At 46.3% G+C, this 20,226-nt stretch overlaps 1 protein-coding gene across 4 annotated transcripts in view; it reads left to right on the forward strand.

Annotated features, from left to right (window-relative positions):
• The first annotated feature begins 1,033 nt into the window (after positions 1 to 1,033).
• Positions 1,034 to 20,226, forward strand: part of CLTC (clathrin heavy chain) — a 77,723-nt gene continuing 58,530 nt past the window's right edge. Inside the window, exon 1 of one of the 4 annotated variants that reach the window (XM_077296190.1) lies at positions 1,034 to 1,454. In XM_077296190.1, coding sequence (XP_077152305.1) covers positions 1,413 to 1,454 — 42 coding nt within the window. In that variant the 5' untranslated portion in view covers positions 1,034 to 1,412. The remainder of the gene's footprint in view (positions 1,455 to 20,226) is intronic. The other 3 variants (XM_077296188.1, XM_077296189.1, XM_077296187.1) reach the window with 3 other exon arrangements.

Raw genomic sequence — 20,226 nt, forward strand, 5'->3', positions numbered from 1 at the left:
CCCAGGTGGGGCTACGCAGTGTTAAATAGAAGCACAGTGGGCATAGGATTTCTATAATACATTCACGGTGCTTCTACTGTAGAATGCGAAAATACGCTGCAACCAAAACACTGCTATTCCTGATCGTGGGCACGTATCCTAAAGGCAATCTCTCACCAATCTCTTGGGCTGCTGGCTGCAGTCTTCATAAAATCAGTCTGCCGCCAATCTGCCAGTTGTGTGGATGCTTGGCTCTACATAACCCTGCCACAGCACTGATTGGCAGCTTTTTGCCTATGCACAGTGTACACAGCTGCCAATCAGTGGTGAGGGCGGGGTATACAGAGCTCATAAATATGGAGGACTACATGTCAGCAGGTTTAGAGTCCTCTAGTGATAATCTCCTGATAAAATCACCGTTTTCTCCAAACTACAGCAAGCAGCCTAGTAAGTGACACAACGCAGGAGTCAGGGTCTCTGCCCCTACATCATGCTGCGCTCATGAGGCAAAAAACCTGGCGAGATTCCTTTTCATGCGGATTTGATGTTGGTTACTGCACAGTGAATAAAGAACGGTCTCCACTATTGGACACACTGGGAGCCAGCTCCTGGCACCTTGGGTAAATGTGACCTTAGTTCTTTGGCCCGCTGCCTTATAACGACCTCAGCCAAGGTTACCAGACCTCTTGGTGAGGGGAAGGCGCTGCTGCCCGGGCACTGCCCGCCTCTAGGGTAATCAGTGACAAGAGCCGCCTGCTGGTGAGGAATGGCAGCAGCTCCTGCCAACGGCTGGCCCAGCGCCCTGTGGGCTGTCACTGTGGGCACCGGCGCACACCGCCGCTCAGGTGACTGACAGGAGCGCTCGGCCCCACAGCATCAGCTTCAGCCAGTGTCATGTGATCACGACTTCAAGGCCAAGGTACAAATTTTCCGGAAATGACGTCACGTCACCCAGTCGCATGATGTGGCAGAATGAAGAAAAGAATCCCGGCTGCTTCAAATAAATATTCGCGGAGCATTAACCCCACGGTCTCCAGTGTGGAGCAGCTCGTGAACACATATCTTCCGCAGCTGCTTCTCGCACTCAGTAACGCAGCCTCATGAGCGCAGTAATCTGAGAGCCAGAGCGGTATCCCTCCGCCGGGCGTTGAGCGTTCGGTGTGCTAGGTATAGATAGTATTCCTGCGCGGAGAGGGGGCGGGGCGCTGAGTGAGGGTGAAGCTGTCGTTCCGGATTGCAGAGGCAGCTCCCCCGTTTCCGCCATTGCGGCTCCTGCCCGATAGTCAGCGAGGACCAGCCGGAGGACGCGCTCACGTAGGCAGGCGGCGCACCGAGGACATCCTGCTAATATTCCCAGCCCCTGAGAGCGTGAGGCAGCCTGCGAGAGGCGGGAGGTGACATCCCGGAGAGAAGCAGCAGAGCTCGGAACCGCCATGGCTCAGATACTCCCCATCCGCTTCCAGGAGCACCTGCAGGTACCGGAGCGCCGCCCGCCGGGCCTGACATCCAGGGCGCTGCCGCTGCGGCCCGGGGGTCTGTAGGCCGGCCCAATGACTGCGCCCCACACCCTGTCACTGTCCGCACACCGCCCCGGCGTCTGTCACCGGCACAGGACCCCGCGCCCAGCGTGTGGGGACAGCAGCCCGGGAGCCCAGAACCTTGGCCCGTTCCGAGCGAGGGCTGCGGGCCTGTAACCCCTTCCCTGCTGATGTCACAGGCGGAAGAGGCGCTAGGTGGATACGAGTGCAGGGAGATCTGGGGCAGGTGGATGGAGGGAGTGTCACTGACAGCATTGTGTAATGGGCCTGCCGTGACGAATGAATGACACTGGGCTGTATGGGAAAGAGCAAAGATCCTCTGCGAGGCGCTGCAGCACACAGATCAGGCCGGGCACACAGATCAGGCCGGGCAGCAGTGGAGGCCTTCCTTGTCTGGCCCCTAAGCCTCCATATTCCACTCCCAGGGCTAGGCATATACCCACAGGGGCTGAGCGCACAGATCAGGCCGGGCAGCAGTGGAGGCCTTCCTTATCTGGCCCCTAAGCCTCCATATTCCACTCCCAGGGCTAGGCATATACCCACAGGGGCTGAGCACACAGATCAGGCAGGGCAGCAGTGGAGGCCTTCCTTGTCTGGCCCCTAAGCCTCCATATTCCACTCCCAGGGCTAGGCATATACCCACAGGGGCTGAGCACACAGATCAGGCCGGGCAGCAGTGGAGGCCTTCCTTATCTGGCCCCTAAGCCTCCATATTCCACTCCCAGGGCTAGGCATATACCCACAGGGGCTGAGCACACAGATCAGGCTGGGCAGCAGTGGAGGCCTTCCTTATCTGGCCCCAAAGCCTCCATAGCCCACTCCCAGGGCTAGGCATATACCCACAGGGGCTGAGCACATAGATCAGGCAGGGCAGCAGTGGAGGCCTTCCTTATCTGGCCCCTCAGCCTCCATATTCCACTCCCAGGGCTAGGCATATACCCACAGGGGCTGAGCACACAGATCAGGCTGGGCAGCAGTGGAGGCCTTCCTTATCCGGCCCCTAAGCCTCCATATCCCACTCCCAGGGCTAGGCATCTACCCACAGGGGCTGAGCACACAGATCAGGCTGGGCAGCAGTGGAGGCCTAACTTATCTGGCCCCTAAGCCTCCATATCCCACTCCCAGGACTAGGCATAATACCCATAGGGGCTGAGCACACAGATCAGGCAGGGCAGCAGTGGAGGCCTTCCTTATCTGGCCCCTAAGCCTCCATATTCCACTCCCAGGGCCAGGCATATACCCACAGGGGCTGAGCACACAGATCAGGCTGGGCAGCAGTGGAGGCCTTCCTTATCTGGCCCCTAAGCCTCCATATCCCACTCCCAGGGCTAGGCATATACCCACAGGGGCTGAGCACACAGATCAGGCCGGGCAGCAGTGGAGGCCTTCCTTATCTGGCCTCTAATCCTCCATAGCCCCCTCCCAGGGCTAGGCATATTCCCCAGGGGCTGAGCACACAGATCAGGCAGGGCAGCAGTGGAGGGCCTTCCTTATCTGGCCTCTAAGCCTCCATAGTCCACTCCCAGGGCTAGGTATATACCCACAAGGTGCTGCCGGAGAGGGCTGAGCACACAGCCTGGTCCTATGTCAGGTGCATGACACTGCTGGTGGGATGGACGCTTTATTCCATTGCAGTCTACTCCCCAACGTATTCAGCAGGGTCCAGTATGGAGACATCAAATACAAAGCAATGTCTATAAGGACCAACCTCCTTACAGAAGCTTTAAGAGATGCCCTTGACCTGTCAGTAGTGTAGAGGGGGCTCATGTGATACCCCTAAGGTATTAGTTGCTCCTCAGTCGTAGATATGAAGATGTTGAAGCCACGACTTCAATTCCGACCTGCCGGGTCACACACGTTTGTGCGGATACTGTCTCTTTTGCAGAGCCAGTCTATGCAGTCCATGTTGGGAGTGCTGTATGCAATGAATGGGCGTAATGTAATACAAGGCCATGCTGGGTACATCAGACCAGGGGCTGCTCACCTTAGCGCCACCTAGCTGGTGCAAATTGATATACACTTCCAATTCCATCGGCCATGACTGTGGTCTGTAGCTGCTGGACAGGTGAGGGACCACTGCTTTTTTCCATGAATCTTCTTTTGATTAGCTGGCTTGGCACAACGTTGTCATGGCAGCATGATGCGCTTGTGACGGTGAACCAGACTGGGTAATCATTGAGAACAGCCGCGGTCGCTCCTATCCAGCGAGCACATACCACTGTCATGGCTGATGGAATGGGACATGTGGAAAAACTTGCACCTAGTCTAGCGATTACCTTACAGCACCCCTATGTACCACAGGTGCTGTCTGCCCAGGACTTAAGGTGTTTTGTGGGCATCTTATTCCCTTGTTTAGTGTGCCACTGTTTTATTCCAGGAAATGTAAGGACAGTCGAACGCAATTCAAGTAATTGGACCAAATTTACTACTAACATAAAAACACAATAAAGCGTTACTGGTGGAATCTTGGTGTATCAGACCAGATGTATTGTGTGCAGCTTTAGAGCAAGATGGTTCTCGATATTTGGGTGTAAATGAGTATGTTCCAATTAAAGGGTATTCTAACTTAGATATGGCAAATCGAGGGTCTCCTGATCCTCGCTGTTTTCGGATGAATGATTCTGTGACTCCCATATAAGTGAATGACGAGATGCACAACCCCTGCCACTATTCTCTGCCTGGATGTGGCATTTGGCTACCATGCTCGCCAAGGTCCTGGGGATCTCCGTCCTAGGATGCAGGTCTGAACATATACAGTGCCTACAAGTAGTATTCAACCCCCTGCAGATTTAGCAGGTTTACACATTTGGAATTAACTTGGCATTGTGACATTTGGACTGTAGATCAGCCTGGAAGTGTGAAATGCACTGCAGCAAGAAAGAATGTTATTTCTTTGTTTATTTTTTTTTTTAAATTGTGAAGTCTTTTCAGAGGGTCATTTATTATTCAACCCCTCAACCCACCAGAATTCTGTTTGGTTCCCCTAAAGTATTAAGAAGTAGTTCAGGCACAAAGAACAATGAGCTTCACATGTTTGGATTAATTATCTCTTTTTTCCAGCCTTTTCTGACTATTTAAGACCCTCCCCAAACTTGTGAACAGCACTCAAACATGGTCAACATGGGAAAGACAAAGGAGCATTCCAAGGCCATCAGAGACCAGATCGTGGAGGGTCACAAGGCTGGCAATGGGTACAAAACCCTTTCCAAGGAGTTGGGCCTACCTGTCTCCACTGTTGGGAGTATCATCCCGAAGTGGAAGGCTTATGGAACTACTGTTAGCCTTCCACGGCCTGGACAGCCTTTGAAAGTTTCCTCCCGTGCTGAGGCCAGGCTTGTCCGAAGAGTCAAGGCTAACCCAAGGACAACAAGGAAGGAGCTCCGGGAAGATCTCATGGCAGTGGGGACATTGGTTTCAGTCAATACCATAAGTAACGTACTCCACCGCAATGGTCTCCGTTCCAGACGAGCCCGTAAGGTACCTTTACTTTCAAAGCGTCATGTCAAGGCTCGTCTACAGTTTGCTCATGATCACTTGGAGGACTCAGACTGACTGGTTCAAGGTTCTCTGGTCTGATGAGACAAAGATCGAGATCTTTGGTGCCAACCACACACGTGACGTTTGGAGACTGGATGGCACTGCATACGACCCCAAGAGTACCATCCCTACAGTCAAGCATGGTGGTGGCATCATCATGCTGTGGGGCTGTTTCTCAGCCAAGGGGCCTGGCCATCTGGTCCGCATCCATGGAAAGATGGATAGCACGGCCTACCTGGAGATTTTGGCCAAGAACCTCCGCTCCTCCATCAAGGATCTTAAGATGGGTCGTCATTTCATCTTCCAACAAGACAACGACCCAAAGCACACAGCCAAGAAAACCAAGGCCTGGTTCAAGAGGCAAAAAATCAAGGTGTTGCAGTGGCCTAGTCAGTCTCCTGACCTTAACCCAATTGAAAACTTGTGGAAGGAGCTCAAGATTAAAGTCCACATGAGACACCCAAAGAACCTAGATAACTTGGAGAAGATCTGCATGGAGGAGTGGGCCAAGATAACGCCAGAGACCTGTGCCGGCCTGATCAGGTCTTATAAAAGACGATTATTAGCTGTAATTGCAAACAAAGGTTATTCCACAAAATATTAAACCTAGGGGTTGAATAATAATTGACCCACACTTTTATGTTTAAAATTTATAAAAATTTAACTGAGCAACAAAACTTTTTGGTTTGTAAGCTTTATGCATCTGTTAATAAATCCAGCTCTTGTTTGAAGGCTCTAACTTATTTGCATCTTATTAAACCTGCTAAATCTGCAGGGGGTTGAATACTACTTGTAGGCATTGTATGATGTGTTCTGTGGATATAAAGGAAATAATCCAGCTCACCGTTGCATGCAAGTACTGTGAGCACGGAGAGCATATCCGACTGTACTCCACCATCAGGGGAAGGAAGGAGGTAGCCCAGCTTCACGGAAAAGCAAAACTTTCATTAGGTGTGCATGCAAACTGGTGACTGGTTAAAATGCAAACATCTCCTCGTCTCTGGTGCTAGGAGTAACCTTAGTTCATGACGTGCGCCAGAAATGTGTAGATGTTCGTATTTTAAGCTGTCACCAGTTTGTATGCACACCTAATAAGATTAGCTTTTCCATGAAGCTGAGCTACCTCCTTTCGTTTTGTGGACATTCCTTTGGTAGGAACACCTTTTTAAATGTCGACACCTAGGAATATTGAGTGGTTTGGAGTTGAAAAGTTTTATAACTTGTGACTCCCGTAGTAAGGGCACATTTCTGTGCAAATCGGTCCACAATGCATGGACTTGGGTCTCCCAAGCGGAGTGTGACCGCTTCATGGAAATATGACGCTGTCTTGTTGGGTCGGGAGACCACCGGCCAGCTTGTGCCTTGCGGTCCGAGCTCGTCTGAATACGCCTCATCAGTAATTATTCATTAAAGGGTTATTCACACTTTAGCAGTTGAATATCATTTTTTTTTAACCTAAAATCAAGAATGATTGAAAAAAAAGTGATGTGCAAATGTGGCATCTGTCATGTCTGAAATATAGCTAGCAGGAAAGTCTTGTCTTTGACAGGTACACTGACCTTGTGAGTAGGAGAATGTCTAGAATAGATGAAGAGGTTGTCTTTTTGCACAGATTAGTGTTGTGAAGCTTCTATGATAGTTTACGTATGGGATTTTCTGCAAGGCAACCTCAGCTGGTAGATTAAAGGGGGTTATCCAGCTTGCCGAGGTGGTGCGCTCATGAAGATTGACTGCTTGAGCCAGGGGCATGGTCACACAGCTGGCCTAGACAGCGCTTACAAGACAGGTAGCAAACAACTTCCAAGCGTGCACGTGTTGCTTGGAATAAGTCACCTCTGGTACATTGCTGAGATGGCCGGTAACTTAGGCAACAAGCGGTGCACAATACAATTAAAAATCACCCAGTTCTTGAGAATGGAGAAGATTTTTTTCTAAGATGTAAAAATAGAAAGTTGCTCATTACAGGCACTTAGCAATTTTATCCATTTATCAGGAGGATGACAATCCTTTAACTAAAGGCCCCGTCACACATAGCGAGATCGCTAGCGAGATTGCTGCTGAGTCACAAGTTTTGTGACGCAACAGCGACCTCAGTAGCGATCTCGCTATGTGTGACACGTACCAGCGATCAGGCCCCTGCTGCGAGATCGCTGGTCGTGTCGGAATGGCCTGGACCTTTTTTGGTCTTTGAGGTCCCGCTGACATCGCTGAATCGGTATGTGTGACACCGATCCAGCGATGTCTTCACTGGTAACCAGGGTAAACATCGGGTTACTAAGCGCAGGGCCGCGCTTAGTAACCCGATGTTTACCCTGGTTACCAGCGTAAATGTAAAAAAAAAAACAAACAGTACATACTCACCATCTGATGTCCGTCAGGTCCCTTGCCGTCTGCTTCCTGCTCTGAATGAGTGCCGCTGTACAGTGAGAGCAGAGCACAGCGGTGACGTCACTGCTGTGCTCAGCTCTCACTGTACGGCGGCACTCTGTCAGAGCAGGAAGCGGACGGCAAGGGACCTGACGGACATCAGATGGTGAGTATGTACTGTTTTTTTTTTTTTTTTTACATTTACGCTGGTAACCAGGGTAAACATCGGGTTACTAAGCGCGGCCCTGCGCTTAGTAACCCGATGTTTACCCGGGTGCTGCAGGGGGACTTCGGCATCGTTGAAGACAGTTTCAACGATGCCGAAGTCGTTCCCCTGATCGTTGGTCGCTGGAGAGAGCTGTCTGTGTGACAGCTCCCCAGCGACCACACAACCACTTACCAACGATCACGGCCAGGTCGTATCGCTGGTCGTGATCGTTGGTAAATCGCTATGTGTGACGGGGCCTTAAATCTAGGCTGGGTTAACACTTTCTTTTTTTCTCTGCTTCAAGGAAACCTGTGACCAGATAACGCTATAAGGGTGCACACGTAGATGGAACCTCTGCGGATTCTTCTGTACTTGTTTTGAGAAATCCGCAGGTACAAAGCACTGCGTTTTATCTGCGGATTTACTGCCTTTTTTTGCGGATTCCACCTGCGGTTTCCTATTATGGAGCAGGTGTAAACTGCTGCGGAATCCGCACAAAAAATAAACATGCTGTGGAATAAGCAACGCAGCATTTCCGCGCGGTTTTTTTCCGCAGCATGTGCACTGCGGATTTTGTTTTCCATAGGTTTACATGGTACTGTAAACTCAGGGAAAACGGCTGTGAATCCGCAACGTGTGCACATAGCCTAAACCTGCAGATGTGGAGATGATCTGCAGGTTTAATGGTTTCAGTCAAGCATACAGAATAGAGTGGCGGCTGTAACCCTGCCCCCCGCGATTAGTGATGGATGCCAATTTTAGGTATCGCCTATCTACTACCAGATTCCATGCCTTTTTTTTTTTTTTTTTTTTACCTTTAAAGAGTAACTGAACTTTCATTTATTTTTATTTTTTTTGTCTTGTTTGCAAAGTTTGTCTTCATTCTTGTAAAAAGTGGGAAAAAAAGTAGCTGCCAAACCCTTAGACTATTTGCCTTTTTGCAGCTGTTTTGATATCCGAATATACAGATGATGGGATTGAAAGGGTCAGCAATAGTGATGGGTGAACATCCTTTAAGAACCTGTTATCCGAGTGTCCTCGGCGTGCTCGAATAATCTGTTTGGATCTCCATAGCTGCATGATTTGCGGCTGTTAGAAACAACACATGCAGGGATTCCCTGTTTGTTAGGGAGATCCCATATGTGTTGGTAGGAACTGCTGGAAGTCATGCAGCTATGGAGACTCAAACATATTATTCGAGGACACTCTGATAACACATTATCTGAGCTCATTCATTTATTACTTATTGGCCTCTGTGTTTTATTGCAGGGGATTGTTCTGCTAAGCACAAGCTTTAATGCTAGGGGTGCCGAAGAACATATGCTAAATCATCCCTTTTTTTTTTTTTTTTTTTTTAAGAAATGTGAAATATTTGTATTCTGCATTTCCCAGTTCTTCATATTCGTGTTGCGGTTGCATGTTAGTTTTCGCCGTCCTTGTGCCAGCCGCATGTCCGTTTATTATAGCAGACATAAGTGTTATGGTACAAGCACGGACCTTGGTTTGCGCATCAGACCTTATTCTTCTGACTTGAACTTGACAGCCTTATTGGCATATTTGAGTGTCAAGTTCAGGTCTGGAGACCTTCAGCCTGTCCTTGCTCAGGCAATGACACAGGGATGTCTGAAAGCAGCAATATTATGATTGGGACATTGATCTAGCTCAGTTTAGCATCTTCAAAAGAGTATTGGTTGATATCTATTCCTTAATGGGGTGGTACAAAGTAATTTTCGTTCTAAATGTCTATATTGCCATAATCTAAAATATTTTCTAATGCACTTGAATTAAAAAAAATCCTTATCTTTCCCTAACTACACAATCTAACATATCTATATATATTTTTACGTCTTCCTTTTTGATGACTCTTCATTTCAGAATTTCAATGCAGGCTGAGATACTCAAAAACGGCATCATCAGGGGGCGGAGGCTGTGGGGGTCACTGACCCAACCATTCCCCCCTCCCTGAAATGGTGTCAATGATGCACATTTCAGAGGCAGAGCTAGTTCCAGCCCATTGCACACAATGACAGTGCACGCTCTGCTGCTGGCTCAGATCAGCAGTAAAGGGCTGGCAACAGAGCTGTGTCAAAATACTCGGCGTGCAGAAAGCAGTGATGTCGCGAGAGCGACATTGATATTCTGACAAGACACTCTGTTGTCGGCTCATTACTGCTGGTCGGAACTGGCAACAGAGCGTGCTGTCATTGGGCACAGTGTGCAGGGACTAGTCCAGCCCCTGATACGAGCATCGCCGATGACTTCATTTTAGGGAGGTGGCTGCAGCAGTCACTGTAGCTTTTTGCCCCTGATGATGCTTCTTTTGGTGAGGGAATGGTAGGATGTTTTTAATTCAAGTATATTGGAAAATAGTTTAGATTATAGCACTAAATAGATTTTGAATAAAATTTACTTTGGACTTCGAATCGCCCCTTTAACACACTCAGTGTGGATTTGTCAAGTTTACAGGAAAGTTGGAAACACACTGTTTAGCTAGGTGGTACAGAAATGGCTAATTCCAAGATGTATCATTTGTCTTAAAGGGTCTCTGTCTCCAGGTTTTTGTACCTATTCTGAGAGGAGCATAATGTAGACTAAGAACCTGATTCTAGCCATGTATCGCCTACGGGGCTGCTTGCTATAGTTTTGATATCCCTTTTATCAGCAGGACTTTTACTAGAGGACTAGTATAGTTGCTACTATGTAGTCCAACCATGCCCCCATGACTGATTTGCGGCTTTCTGCCTATGTGCAGTGTACACAGAAAGCTGCCAATCAGCGGTGTGGGGTTATACAGCGCTCAGCAGTCAGAGAACTGATGGATCTGCAGCAGATAAGTGATTTTATCAAAACTGCAGCAAGAAGCCCAGTAAGTGATGCATTGCTGGAATCAGTGTATCTGTGCCTACATCATGCTATTCTGAGATGGGCTGGCAAAAACCTGGTGACAAATTCCCTTTAAATTGTATGTTCACCCTTTGACATAACGATTATCTCTATGAAGTTATACAACTCTGTACCCTGTATTACCCTGAAGAATATGTTCTATCTATGCTATGGCTGAAGTGTCTGAAGCAGTTGCTGATTGGCCACAGGGCTGGTATGACATAATGTTACGCAAACTTCGGGAGGCCAGGCGCCGACATCGAAGGAACACTCTGAGGAGACTATAGGCTGCTATTTTACTTGAGGGAACATATTGATTGAGTAGAGGTTGTCAGAGTAGTGGACAACCCCTTAAAATGCATAATGGCAAAATGTTCATTTGTAATGATTTGACTTGGAAAACTTCTGCATGACATCCACAGTGCCAAATCCGCCCAATAATGCAGTATTTCCTTTCGATGAATGAAAAAAAACCTAAATCAAATAGTTTAGCAATCCAATGCTGACACTTTCCCCGCTATTCTTAAATTGTCAGGTCCACTCTCAAGCAGAACAGTTCCAGTGTGTGAATGGGGTTTAACATCTCATCTACTCTCCTCCCTTTTTCTTCCACTACTATGTGCCTGTACACATGGAAAATCCCTAGCATTTTGGTTGGGTGATTTCACCCTTGTATCTTGCGAGATATATATATATTAACCTTTTATGACCCATCATTTCCACAAGTTGTAAAGGTTTGATTGTTTGGGGGCACTCCCCAGCATTACCGAGGACAATAGGTCCCAAAGCCCTGTGAGGTTCCCAACATCATGATGGCATTTTATTTCCCACAAACCCATACAGCCTATGATGCAGCCATGTCATATGAGGATTTGGCTGTATAAATGAGTACTTACTAGGCCATTGAATTGGCAGATGTCTTTTTTAGAATTAGTAATGTATAACTAAAGTGAAATTAGAATTTACAAGACTACGGTAATTATTACTCTGCAGCAAGGCTAGGAAACAGATACTTGCTATTCCTTTAGTACTGATCGAATGGATGCATTTTTAATGATGTGTTCAAATGACCTAGGTATTGATTGCCAGTTTCATTAGTAGGAAGAGACGCTAGTCTGGTAGAACCAGCTCACCCCTTTGGTGCAGCAGCCTGGATGGCATTTACCTATGAAAGCTATAGCAGGGGTGGGGAATTATAAGTTGGCTTGTTGTCATTCATACCCATCTTGGCCATTATGCACACTGTAAATAGTGTATGACACTTCTATAGTTCTTGCCTCAGATGTGTGCCATATTTTCAGGAGGTTCATTTCCACTTCCCATTTTTACATTTCCTTGCAATGTTTGGCCCCATTGGATGCCGTCTGAGAGCTGTCAGTTATTCTCTCTGGTGGGTATGAGAAGCTTGAAAGCCTTTATAATTTCTTTTTTTTCTCATATGCAAAAAACCCACAGATGCCACACTGATGTTTAAAACAGTCCCACCGCCCCAAATCAGCTGACAATTAGATCCAGCGCATTGATGAAAAACGGACTGTTTTTTTTTTTTTTTTTCTTTTTCTCCTACTTTCATACAAAAAGATCTTACTGCGATTGAGGGCTAAAAATGACTTATCCATGTTGAATAAGTGTCAGTGAAATTTGGTAACATTTTTTGCTTTTGGTGATACTTTAGGAAATGACAAGTACCACAATGTGTTCAAAGCATAATTTAGGGGTGCAGACCAGTGCTCCAGAGCTTATTACTATCCTATATTTACACAGGATAAAAGTAGTTAAGACAGACGGAAACTTCTCCAAAATTTATTACAGTGGGGCGTGATGTGTGATGAGCTTGGAACTCATTGAAGAGTTATTCTGGGCACCACATTTTAAACAGACATTGAAAACCTGGAGCAAATTCAGAGAAGAGCTACCAGGATAGTGAGCGGACTGCAAACTATGTCCTATGAGGAACGGTTAAAGGATCTGTGGGAATGTTTAGCTTGTAAAAAAGCTGAGACTTAATAGCTGTCTACAAATATCTGAAGGGCTGTCACAATGTAGAGGGATCATCATTATTCTCATCTGCACAAGGAAACGAGAAGTAATGGACTGTAAGTGAAAATACAGATATCTAATACAGATTAGATATTAGAAAACTTTTTGAGTATAACAGGCTGCCACGAGAGGTGGTGAGTAGTGATGGGTAACGTGCTTGCATAACGTCTTATCTGAGCATGCTCTGGTGTTATCGAGCATCTGGGCGTGCTCGTATATTATGTTAGAGTCCCTGCGGCTGTTCGACAGCCTCAACACATGCGGGATTGCCAGTTTGTTAGGGAATCCCCACATGTGTTGAGGCTAACAGCCGCGAATCATGCAGCCGCAGGGACTCTAACATAATATACGAGCATGCCTAGATACTTGGATAACACCCGAACATGCTTAGATAAGATGTTATCCGTGCAAGTTTGCTCATCACTGGTTGGTGAGTTCTCCTTCAATGGAAGTCTTCAAACAGACTGGACAGACATCTGTCTGAGATGGTTTAGTGAATCCTGCATTGAGCTGGGGGTTGGACATGACTCTGGAGGTCCCTTCCATCTCTAACATTCTATGAACATAGGCTTTAACAGAGTAATTAAGCCTGCAAAAGGGATCACATACCCAGTGATTTGGTAAAAAATGTTAGATTGGTGGGGATCCGGTATCTTTGCTGTCCGAACGGAAGACTTGTGTCTTCCTACTGCAGGCCTCCAAGATCAGTGTGGATCTCAGATGGTGGTCCCACTCTTATTTGAGTTACCGCCTATCTATTGGATAAATGATTGTTAAAGGGGTATGCTTATTACTAATTATTTTAATGCATGGTTGAGGAATTTTGTTTTTTTTCATCTCAAATAGTCCTATTTCTGTGTACTTGATATGCTTGGGAGGTGACTACCCCTTAGGCAAGGGCTAGACAAAGTCTGCAGTTACAGAGCTGAAGATAATTTTATGGAGGACCGATTGTAAGAAAAACAAGATCATTTCGGCTACAAATGTGTAAAATCAGGAAAATAAAAATGTTCAGGACTTGATAATGGCTAAAAATGCCTGCTGTCTTGTAACATTTCCGCTGTATTTTACCGACAGTCATCGAGGCAGTGTACCAGGACAATGACCCGTCACTGCTGCTCTTTGTATACAGGTGCATGGTCTCTGTGTGTACATACTACTCCTTTCATATGCCAGTTCCAGAACAATCATGACAGTGGTTTCCAAAGAGTCCTTCAGTTTAATGTATTCATCGGTTTAACATTGAAGTATGACCCTGCCTGTTGTGCTGAGGCAGCAGAATCCAATTGCACCATATACATTTCCGAGGAAAGCGATTATTAATCTAGTCTGTTTGTGAAATACATTTTTTGTAAAAACCAGGACCTTACATGACACATCAGTTTCCTCCGCCGCCTTAAGCTGACTGAACGCATATAGATAGTCATTTTGAAACAAGGTAATTGTAGTCCCTAAGGAAATCCAGCTAGTGCACATAGATAAATAATATGGACGTGTCCACCGACTGAGTTCTACTAAATGTAGGAGTAATGATAGAAGTAATGCACTGTTTGTATCGGTTACAGTCAGAGAATATGGTGGCCTCAAATTACATTTGTCCCAATAGAGAAGGAACAGAAGTAAACAGGATTTTGTGGATTATTACTTCAAAATTCTAAGATCAGTCCCCGTATCTGACAAATTCATCCCTTTAACTTGCCCCCCTGAACCAGATAACAACTTAAGCCTAGGGCTCCTATTACTGTTCTGCAGTCTTTAAGGTACCTTCTCACTGTGAAAATGCTGTGATGTGTTTTTTTGTTGTTTTTTTTTTTTAAACTGTGGGTGGCCACACCAAACTGCACAATAACAACTGTTTGTTCCAGTTTGTTGCATTTTTAGTGCAGAATCGCTATCGTATTGCAGCATATAATGTAAAAATCCACTGCTACTATGCTAACTGATCGATAAATCGTACTTGCGTTTTGGGGGACTGATGGGAGCTGCCAACCGTGCGCACTGTCAACTGCTCCATTTAAAAGGACTCTGCTTGAACAGTCATTCTGTGCGGACCAAGTACAGGTGCACGGTGCACCTTCCCACCTGCTTGTTTTCTCTCTTTATCCCTTCTCTGTCTCTATAAAGCCAGAGCTGTCATAGGCCAGGGGGTAGAGGTAAAGGGATGAAAACATGCAAATAAGAAATTGTGCTTAAAGGGAGTCTGTCACCACATTTGACCTATCTAAACTATTAATATGGGCATACAGGCTATAGAATGCTGAAGACATTATTACCTGTGTGTCCCATATCTGATGTGCTGTTGCTGATAATCTATCACTTTATATAAGTGAGCTCTTCCAGGCTCTGGGGAGGATGCTGCTTGGAAGATAACTCTGCCTCCAGAGCTTATCTACTATATAATTGTCTAAGGGTCACTTCCGTCTTTCTGTCTGTCCTTCTGTCTGTCTTTCTGTCACGGATATTCATTGGTCGCGGCCTCTGTCTGTCATGGAATCCAAGTCGCTGATTGGTCTCGCCATCTGCCTGCCATGGCTGCCGCAACCAATCAGCGACGGCCACAGTCGGATTAGTCCCTCCCTACTCCCCTGCAGTCAGTGCCCGGTGCCCGCTCCATACTCCCCGCAGTCACGGCTCACACAGGGTTAATGCCAGCGGTAACGGACCGCGTTATGCCGCGGGTAACTCACTCCGTTACCGCCGCTATTAACCCTGTGTGACCAAGTTTTTACTATTGATGCTGCCTATATGCAGCGTCAATAGTAAAAACATCTAATGTTAAAAATATAAAAAATCATTATATACTCACCTTTCCCGCTCCTCGCGACGCTCCGATGACCGATCCATGCAAGCGGCAGGTTCCAGTGCTAAGGATGGTATGCGACAAGGACCTGCCATGACGTCACGGTCATGTGACCGACGTCATCACAGGTCCTGCGTGAGAAGGACCTGCCACGACGTCACGGTCATGTGACCGTGACGTCATCACACCCTGGGACCGGAAGCTGCCGCCTGCACCGCACACAGGCGACAGAACTACAAGGGGCCCTCGGAAGGTGAGTATATGTTTAGTTTTTATTTTTTTAACCTGTGACATACGTGGCTGGGCAGTATACTACGTGGCTGGGCAGTATACTACGTGGCTGGGCAGTATACTACGTGGCTGGGCAGTATACTACGTGGCTGGGCAGTATACTACGTGGGCTGTGCAATATACAACGTGGACATGCATATTCTAGAATACCCGATGCGTTAGAATCGGGCCACCATCTAGTTTTACATAAAGGGGCAGTTACTAATGGGGCAGTTACTAATGTGTAACAAGTAACTAACAGAACAGGAGAAATGAAATTAGTCTTTCTTCTTGCAGACACATGTTTTGCAGCTCTCTGAGCTCTGCTGTATTGTAGCAATATTGCAGCCCTGTCTGCTTGTGAGCTGGAAGCTGAAGATGAGAGGAACCTGCAGATGTCAGGTATAATCACACACCGCTCTGCCACGAGGTCAGGAGAGCAGAGAGCGGCCACTACAAATCACACTGGGAATGCCCCTTCATGTGAAACAAGCTCTAGAGGCAGAGTTATCTTCCAGGCACCATTCTCCCCAGAGCACGGAAGAGATCATTTACATAAAGATGATTTCTCAGCAACAAGGCATCTGATATGCGACACAAAGGTAGGACTGTTTTCAGCAGCTAGTATGCCCATATTAATAGTTTAGATAGGTCAATGTGGTGACAGATTCCCTTTAAATGTTTGTCCATGCTAAGGGTGCACCAAGCGCCTCTACTTTGTTTGAACAGTCATTGTGTGCTGACAGATGCCCTTTAAACGATGCTGTCAGATGGACAGCAGCATCTAAATGGTTTACAGCAGTGATTGGAGCTCAGCACTGGTCGCTGATGGTAGACAGTTGCTGACTATATGTAATCTAACCGACATCTACCACGTTTGGAAGAAGTTCAGCTCCTGATCCCCCTTATCACATGCAGACCCCAGTTCTTACCTAGAGCTATGTCAAATTGCACTAAAGGGGTAAACCAAGTGTATTTTCTACATGTAACATACACAGCATTCACACGAATTGGGAACAACACGGCATTACTATGCTTCCCTACCAGGGCTGTGTAGCCGGTAAGCCAAACCTCCAAATCAATTTCCCTGATTCCGACTTCCCAGCACTGGTCACTACTGAGCATGTGCATAAAGTGCAGCACAGATTCATCTCCACTAAAAGCCGAGACCCTTAGATCAGGAACAGAACAGACATTTATAGGACATTTAATCACTTTCCAAAATTCTTATGAAAACATTTACAGCACATCCTGCATTGTGCTACTGTACCCAGTGTATTACATATTTTTTGCAGTCGGTCCATTTTGTACCCTCAGACTCCACAGCCCGGTTCCCTACACAGCAATGTCCTGGCCACCGTCGTGTGAAGGGGGTCTGCTGCAGTATCTTGTATGTTGTAGAGGAATAGGGGATTTGGATTGGGTAAATGGCTGTTTGTACAACTGCTATCTAGGGGTTTTTGCCCGTTGCCTTGTGAAAACATTGCACATTTCTACCTGCCATAGAAGTACCTGCTCTATCCCATGCTTTTCAGGTATCACTTACGACTGTCATTAGCAATGGATTCTTCTTTTGTTGGAGGAGCATGTGAGGGTTTAGGTTTGTGAAACACATTGGGAAATCCGTTGAGAACAATGGTTAACTTCCTGTTAGAAGAATGCGGTCTGCTCAGCAGATCTGTGTCCTTCCTTACACTGCCTCAGTCTGCTGACAACTTTAGGAAAAATAGTGGAGCAGTCCTTGTCAGCACATTCCCATGTATTCATTCCTGAAGTTAGAAATCTCCTTTGTTTTTTTTCTTCTCTTCATTTGTTTATAATCTGCTTCTGCAGCACCTTTACATACGAGGCCTGTTAGCCCTGGTTTGGTCATGATCTATGCTGAGTAGTTGTAGAAGACCTATAATATTTATTTTTCCTAGTGGTGCATACATGGGGAAATAGCTCCTGTAAGGAGCTTGCACACGTGGCACCAGGGTCAGCACTTACCGGACATGTCTGTCTCCTTTGCGTATTCTCGCAGTTAACAGATGGTTAAATTTTCTTGTGATTATTTAAGGTAAATCTGTCTTGACTAAGTTGATTGGATACAGTGGCGTATAAGCCTGGCGTCCAGTAAGAATGCCATCTGCTGCCTATTATAGAACATGAATCCCACACGCGTGGAGAATCCTATATTGTCATCCATTTAATAGCTACATATTGAGGCCGGAAGCCAGTGTCGCTACGCCGCATGCTCCATATTCACACCACATATTTCTGGACTTTATAAGTAAATGAAGGTGTTTAACTATTGAGCATTGCTATGGCCCTTTTACAAATGTAGGTTCTGATTTACCCAACCTTTTCCTTTGTGTCCAGAGCGCAGCACAGGTATATATTGGGAGGGCTTTTTGGGGTATACCTCTGACTTAGGACACTAATAAGCATATGGTAGCTATGTTGCCCATAGGCCCCCATGTGGTATGCACTCCCTAAATGCTTCTCCATTTAGCAGAGGAAATAGAAAAAGAAAACCTTATGCCAGCACAATGGAATCTATGGATACATTTATCCGGGGAGTTTTCCTGGTGCATTACTAAAATACACAGTGTAGCACAGTGTGAATTATTTCTGAACGTCACCATCAGACATATTTTAACCTCTTCACTACCTTTGACGTACATGTAGGTCAGAGATGATGTCCCCACACATAATGGCTGCCATCAAGTGCCTTTAACAGCTGTGGGTGGATCAGAGCTCCTTTCGCCTGTTGACCAATTAAATCCTACTGTCGGACAGTGTAATTTCACACACGCCGGCTGAAAGCGCACCACAGATTCTACCCATCGGCTCCTTTGTCACGTGATCGCTGGGCGCAGTGACTGGCATTCACTAGAGATGGTGCTATGTATAGCAGAAATCACGGCAAAGTATAGCTTGGATGATCGCAGCTTCGTCTCCTAAGGGGACTATTAAAACAGTGTGTGGGGGGAACTTAAAAAAAAAAAAAAAGAGAAAACACAACTTAAAATCACACCTTTTTGCCCCATTAAAGAAAAACAAAAAATACACATATTTGAAACTCGGAATTTTCTAAATGAAGTGATGCCAAACTATAAAATGAATCCTATATGTAAACAGCGTAACAAAAACAAAAATAGAAATCCAGAATTGTGTTTTCTGTGGAGGCTATCAAAACATCGTATCCACCCCAAACTGTGTCATTAGAAACATCAGCTCAGTGTGCAGATAATAAGCACTCCCCATCCATATCCTGAAAAATGAATACGTTACGGGTCTCAGAAAATGGCAATAATAACAATTTATATTGTTTTACGAATTTCCAATTTTTTTTCCCGCCACTTACATAAAAAAACGGTATCATCTACGTACTCTTACTGTTCTGTGGAATCACATTGTAAGGGTACCGTCACACTGAGCAACTTTCCAGCGAGAACGACGACGATCCGTGACGTTGCAGCGTCCTGGATAGCGATATCGTTGTGTTTGACACGCAGCAGCGATCAGGATCCTGCTGTGACATCGCTGGTCGGAGCTAGAAGTCCAGAACTTTATTTCGTCGCTGGATCACCCGCTGTCGTCGCTGGATCGGTGTGTGTGAGACACCGATCCAGCGATGTGTTCGCTTGTAACCAGGGTAAACATCGGGTTACTAAACGCAGGGCCGTTCTTAGTAACCCGATGTTTACCCTGGTTACCATTGTAAATGTAAAAAAAAAAACAGTACATACTTGCATTCCGGTGTCTGTCACGTCCCTCGCCGTCAGCTTCCCGCACTGACTGTGAGCGCCGGCCGTAAAGTAAAAGCAGAGCACAGCGGTGACGTCACCGCTGTGCTGTGCTTTACGGCCGGCACTGACAGTCAGTGCGGGAAGCTGACGGCAAGGGACGTGACAGACATCGGTATGTAAGTGTGTAGTGTTTTTTTTTGTTTTTTGTTTTTACATTTACAATGGTAACCAGGGTAAACATCGGGTTACTAAGCGCGGCCCTGCGCTTAGTAACCCGATGGTTACCCGGGGGACTTCGGCGTCGCTGGAGAGCTGTCTGTGTGACAGCTCTCCAGCGACCACACAACGACTTACCAACGATCACAGCCAGGTCGTATCGCTGGTCGTGATCGTTGGTAAATCGTTTAGTGTAACGGTACCTTAAGGTCGTTTTTATTATATAGTGAACATGGTAAATAAAAAGCCCCCCCAATTGTGGAATTGTACTTTTTTTTTTTTTTTTTTGCAATTTCAGCGTACTTGGAATTTTTTTTTTTTCCTGTACACTGTGGTAGAAGAAAGATGTCATTCAAAAGAACTCGGGCACAGCCACAAACCCTCTTTAAAGTGGTCTGGAATGGTTGACCTTCTAATGTGTATGGGGGGTATTCCGCTTCCCCCTACAGATATCAGTGACGTGAAGGTCAGGTGGTTTGAATCCAATCTCCCAACTTTTCTTATTCCCAGGATATAGGAAGTTGCCATGTGTCTGGTTGCCTTCTTTCACCATTGAGAGCACATAACCTCTCTCCTGAGCAAAGCATTTATCATCTGGGATGCTTGTGTATGGCCAGCCCAATACCCTAGCATTACATGGCATAGCGCAATAGT

Source organism: Ranitomeya variabilis, chromosome 3 (assembly GCF_051348905.1).
Source record: "Ranitomeya variabilis isolate aRanVar5 chromosome 3, aRanVar5.hap1, whole genome shotgun sequence".
NCBI lineage: Eukaryota > Metazoa > Chordata > Amphibia > Anura > Dendrobatidae > Ranitomeya > Ranitomeya variabilis.